Source organism: Nicotiana tabacum, chromosome 10 (assembly GCF_000715075.1).
Source record: "Nicotiana tabacum cultivar K326 chromosome 10, ASM71507v2, whole genome shotgun sequence".
NCBI lineage: Eukaryota > Viridiplantae > Streptophyta > Magnoliopsida > Solanales > Solanaceae > Nicotiana > Nicotiana tabacum.
The window spans coordinates 132,292,899-132,298,898 of NC_134089.1; the positions used below are offsets into that span (position 1 = coordinate 132,292,899).

General features: G+C 38.2%; 1 protein-coding gene across 1 annotated transcript in view; it reads left to right on the forward strand.

The window, feature by feature from the left end:
- Nucleotides 1-5,761, forward strand: part of LOC142164909 (uncharacterized) — a 44,655-nt gene extending 38,894 nt beyond the window's left edge. Inside the window, exons 2-6 of the mRNA XM_075223611.1 lie at nucleotides 4,222-4,373; nucleotides 4,604-4,831; nucleotides 5,102-5,216; nucleotides 5,386-5,550; nucleotides 5,679-5,761. Coding sequence (XP_075079712.1) covers nucleotides 4,222-4,373; nucleotides 4,604-4,831; nucleotides 5,102-5,216; nucleotides 5,386-5,550; nucleotides 5,679-5,715 — 697 coding nt within the window. The 3' untranslated portion in view covers nucleotides 5,716-5,761. The remainder of the gene's footprint in view (nucleotides 1-4,221; nucleotides 4,374-4,603; nucleotides 4,832-5,101; nucleotides 5,217-5,385; nucleotides 5,551-5,678) is intronic.
- The last annotated feature ends 239 nt before the right edge of the window (nucleotides 5,762-6,000 follow it).

The window sequence follows — 6,000 nt, forward strand, 5'->3', positions numbered from 1 at the left end:
AAAAGCTTCAACGATCAGTCCTAAAAGTGCTAAGGGTTCTATTCTAAGGAAAACTCTGATCAATCTACAGGTACTCCTATCTCTTTTGTTGTTGCTCCTATGGAACCTCAAGAGAGGGATGCCCATAGAAAATATGTTGGCTATTACTGCTGAGGGAATTATTGGGAAGGAAAATTCTACTATGCCTGAGTCTCAGGGGGAAGAAACTCATTCCTTGGTGGGAGAAGGAGTAATGGTGCTTTTTGAACAACCTGCACCAGAAGAGGCTACTGGGACCCCTCTTGATGGACCTGACCCCTCTTCTGGGAAAATAGGTCAGGAATCATCTTCCCAGGTCAGTTTTGACCCTGCTTCTTCTCCTCACTTTGATGCTAAGCCCTTGAAAGTAGTGGTTCCTGTTATGAGGTCCAATGATGATGATGAAGATGATGTTGCTATGAGTGCGTTCATTATTGTAAGGAGTCCAGTAGCAACTCCTGATCCCCCTTCTAAGCGACCTACCACAAGGTTGCAGAAGAAGGAGACTCTTGAGTCTGCGCTAAGAAGAGTAAGAGAAGTAACAGGAAGAAGAAGAAAAGGCTAGTGAAGGATGGTGAAGTTGTTTGTGACAAGAATATCCCAGTTGTGGAAGTTGATGAGGAAGCCACAAAGGAACCAAGTTCTTTGATCAAGAAGTCTCAGAAAAAGAAGCAATCTACTGAGAGTACTTCAAAAGATGTTGTTGGAACACCCAGTAAAAAGTTAGTAAAGGATAGTGGCAAGTTGAAGGAAGTGGTGGTAGAAGAGTCTGTGTCTGCGATATGCAAGTGAAGTATAGTGGGAAAGTTAAGTCTAGTGAAAAGTCTGTGAAAAGGAAACTGGAGGATGTGAAAGAACCTAGTTCTGTGAAGAATGCAAGAAGTGGAAGTATATCTGGTAAAGAAAGGTTGAGGTATCAGAAAATATTGTGGGTCATACTTTTGACCCTGAGATCACTGAGATGGCTGGAATGTGTCAAGTGCTTGAGATGGTTGAGTTCCAACAGTGGACAAACCTATTCAAGGTGGATGTGCCCAAGGTTTATGAGGAAGAGGTTCAAAGTTTCTATGCAGACCTCTTTACCGTTAAATCTGATCACATCTGCGCACTGGTAAATGGCGTAGACATTGTTATGGACTCTGCTGTGTTAGGAGACATACTTAAAGTTCCTATTAAAGGTCTATCTTCTGTTAGTGGTGCCTGTGGCTCAAACTTTAGGCATGCTATAATCAAGGAGAGAGCAGTGCAGCAGGGGGAACAGATGCATAAGAAAGCTTTGCTTCCTGTTTATCAGCTGCTTTTTGAGTTGGTGAACAAGGTCCTTCTTCCTCGCGCTGAGAGGAGGTCCATCACATCCAAGGCTGATCTGTATCTGGTAGAAGCATTGAATGAGTTCCAAACTGTTAATCCGCCAGCCATAATGATTGAGCATATGCAAAAGGTGGCAGCATTTAAAGATGGAAATCATGGTCTCCCTTATGGATTTCTCCTCACGCGTGTCTTCAAATTCTTTAAAGTGCCTTTGGGACATCCTAAGATGGGGACTAAGAAGCAGACTATCTCTAAAACTACTCTAGAGGAATGTGAGTGTATAGACAAAATTTGGAGGGGTAGGAAGCACTTCAACGATCTCCCAGCTTATAAATGCTCTAAATAGTGCTACTGAAGAGATTATAAAGTTGAAAGCAAGGAATGCCATATTAGAGACCCAGCTCAGCCAGGCCCAAGAGGCACCAGGGTCCTTCAGTTCTTCAGATGCAGAGGTTGCTCGTCCGACTAAGGAGAATGTTGATCTCAGGCAACATTGAGAACCTGAGGGAGAAACTGCTTGCTGAGCAAATGCCCGCCAATGCTCGGATAGATCTCGTTCTTAACACGCTTGCTGCCTCTTCCAAGCCCTCTTCCTCTAGTGTCCCCTAGGCATATCTCTCAGTGACCAGTGTCCAGTTTATCTCTCTTGACAGTGTTTTGATGATGATTCTGGTGGCTGTTTTTTTTGGTTTAGGGATAGAAATCACTAGTGCTGCTCCCGTGTAAACAGTCCAAATCTGTTTTTACTGTAAAGGCAAGTGCTTATGTTTTTTGTTGTTTAATGAATACTCTCATTCTTTTGCTGTAAATGCTTATGTGTTTCTGCTTCTCTTTTCTATCATGTTTGTGTGCACATAAGTGATATGAGTTAATTAGGCTAGACTTCTTTATGTTATTTGCTTGTTTGTGTATTTTTAATGATGCCAAAAGGGGGAAAAGTAAGTAGATAAAATTGAAGGAGTAAAGAAGAAGCATGGACTGATAAAGGAGGAAGCACAAAGTCAGGGGAAACTTGTAAAGTTCCTGTTACTTTATTTGGTTTTTGTTGCTCTAAATATGATTGTCAATTTTTAAGTTTGTGATCATCAAAAGAGGGAAATTTATGGGTTTATAGACTCATGTTTTGATGATGTAATAAATTTACTGTCAAAGAATTAGATAATGAACCTGATACATTTGGTACACAATTCAATCAACGAACTCAAGCTAATGTGAGTTGCTATGACTTCAGAAGATAAAGAATCAACACAGGGACCTGATCCCCTTGGGTTCCCCTAAAAGCAGTACGAAGTCAACTCTCTACAGCTGGAAAGTGTCTGCCTGTACTGTACACGCAAATAGTGTAGCAGTCACTTCTCATTGGGAAGAACCTTGTACAAACCAAGTATTTACATCATTCAAGTGATATCATCCAAGTTGTATTAACAATAAATATTACAACAAAACATCACTTGAACACTTGAGAATTCATTCAAGCATTCTAAGCATTTGTCAATCAAGCATTCAATTCTCAAGTGTATCAAGAACAAAGTACAACACCACTACGGACCAGTTCCTACAGCAAGTCTCTTGTATGTCCTTAGTTGAGTTGTAACTTTGTAATTGTTCTTCATTGTAATTCCTACTTTGATTATCTAGAAGCTTTAATTCGGAACCCTTTGTAAACCATAAACCTTTAGCGTTTGTGTCGTGACTAGAGTTAGTCATGAGTTGAAGTCTTTCTAATAGGTGTATTGCAAAGTGGCTTGTAATAGGTGTATTACAAGTTAGTGAGAGATTAAGAGTTTAATTCCTAGGTTGCATAGGTTGTAATCTAAAGATTTCTCATAGTGAAGTTGAAATCCTACCAATGTCGGTCGTGATTTTTTGATCCCCTTGAGCAGGGATTTTTCCACGTAAAAGTTCCATGTTCCATTTATCTACAGTTGCATTAGCCTTATTTGTGGAAACCTATATAGGACCTGGTCTCTATATAGTTTGGTGGACTCATATATTCTATCAACTCTTTTTCCCTTAGATCGGTGCCAAATGTGCCGGTTGGACTGATTTGGGGGAGTCCAAATGGACTGAGTCAATAAATTGATGAGTCAATGAGCTGCCCAAAAGTTATTCGTGAATCAATTTGACCTAAAAATCAGTCAAACTTCAGCCTGAGTTGAACAAATGAATGGGTCAATAACCAGCCTAACCTTGGGCGAGTTGAATGAGTTTGTGCTCAAATTGCCACCCCTAGTTTTGTTTAAAAAACTATAACGAGTACCAAACAAAGTTGCTTTTAATTTAGAAGAATTAACCCAAATAGCCACTCACCCTACCGCTTAAACTAAATATAACCGGTGAATGTTTAATATAAGCATAATTTATATATATATAATTGTGTATAATCCATGTATATGGCTAGAAAAAATAAACCATTAATATGACCGGCTATTTGGGTAAATATACTAGAATTGTTCGTTTCCCCTGTCTACTTAAATCATTCTTCTGCCCTTTGACTTCATTAATTCTAGTTTTCTGTTATGAATTCAATTTTCATGAACTTGATCAAACTTAAACATGTTAGTTCAGTAACTTATTTCAGTGAAGTATTAATTAAATATTATTTGACACATGATGGTTGAAGAGTGGGGTATTGGTGCACTTAGTGTGGCCAAATTTAAACCAAAACTCTAGGTAAGAAACCAGAACGTGCTCTAGGTTCTTTCTTCATTTTGATTTTTGATTTTTTAAAGCGTTAGTGGCAAATTAGTATTAGGCTTTTCATCTTATTAGCAAAATCGAATGAAAGCAATATCAACTTGTATTTTATTAATGAAATCTACTCTCTTTTCTCTGTTGTTATGTTATTTGTTTATGTAATATTTGGCTTTTTTACTTTCTTAAATGTCGGAGCTGTAGCAATAGTCTGAGTTCTGCGATTCCTAGGTATGATAACAGAATGAATTATGCACGACAAAGTTCCACTTCTCAAGCTTGTTTCATGAGGCTCAATTCAAGTGAACAGTTCCGTAACCTATGTTGCACGGACTCTCTAAAATATAGCCGTACCTGCGTGGGATCCTTCAAAAATGCACTACTTTTAGAGGATCCGACACGTATCTGGCCATATTTTCGGAGAGTCCGAACTACTTTGTCCATAACTAAATGGAAACATCATTCCTCAGTTTCAATGATTTTATGCAATCTTTTCAGCAACCTTATATATATGTTTTACTTCGTTTTCTGTCGTGGGACAGGGAAGTGGTACTGAATTTGATAAAAAAAAGAAAAAAAGAATCTGCATCTCCTTTAAAGCCCAATGGTTGTACAAAAAGGAGTTCTATTACTTCTGAAGGACCAATGTATTCTAGACCTACTAATAAGGAATTCCAGTATGTTGCACAAGGTTGCAAATACAATCAAACTGCAGCAGAAGCTCCAAAATTATCTAGGCCAAGTACAGGAATTAATGAAAAGTCGCGCTCCCAATTGAAAGAAAGAAGAAATGGACTTCAATCCAATGGTAAACAAAGATGATGTTTTGCTTTGATTGGCGTTTTTTGCTGGAATTAATAATGTATTGCAGTAGTGCTTTTTTGTTCTGGAAATTGAGGGTACAATGTGACACCCTAGGCGAATCCCACATTGACAAAACACGGGAGGGAGAGATGTTGGATATATAAGTAGACAGTCCTTAGACCCTAGGGACGCGTTTTAAAGTCGTGTGGGCTGAGCTGTTACGTACAGCCTCTTCAGAATGTTTAAAAGTTCACTTTTTGTTTTGCTAATACAGGAAGTGAATGGTGTCCTAGGATGGATGTTGCAGAATCTGGATGCATGTACATCGTATTGATAGAACTTCCTGGTGTCAATATCAATGATATAAAGGTAGAAATCAGTGATAAAAGGTAAATAACTTGCAATTATCCATTAGTCTTTTGTTCCACTGTCATCCCTTAATTATAAGGGATGATCATGTTACATAAAGTTCATCTTAAAAGTGCATCTTCTGCAATGAGGCAGCGTTGAATTCAGAATTCGTGTTCGTCTAATAGACGAGTGTTATTTCCTCGACAGCTTAATAGTTTCTGGAAATCGTTCAACACAATGGTCAAAAGTGGCAACATACTCGAATGGCTCCGTATCGTCTTATCACAAAAGGGAGATTGTACAGGGACCTTATCGGGTTTTCTGGCCTCTTCCAACTAATGCCAACAAGGATAGCGTCTCAGCTGAATTTGTGTAAGTTGTCAAAACTTGTTAGTATCATTTACCTGTTATTTTGAGTCAAGAAGAAAGATCTTTGGAATGTTTCATTACATAAATATTTGTATCAAAATTCTGAAATTCATGAGTGTTTTACAATGCAGGGACGGACTTTTACAGATTACTATCCCAAAACTTTGAGAAACAGGGCAAACAATCAAGCCACATATCTACTTGTAAAATATAAATTGGAAAAATAGGATAAGCAACAGAATTTATTGTACGTACAACTGAACCATGTATATGTACTCGATCACATGCTATCTAACTAGTGTAAAATGCCATGGATTATGAGCTGCACTTGTAATGCTACACTAGTATCCATATTAGTATATACATAATCCTTCATGTGGTTGATGCCTTGGGAATTTGTATGGTTAGTTAGTACACAAAAAATCAAAGAGTTTTGAGCTATATACTGCAAAG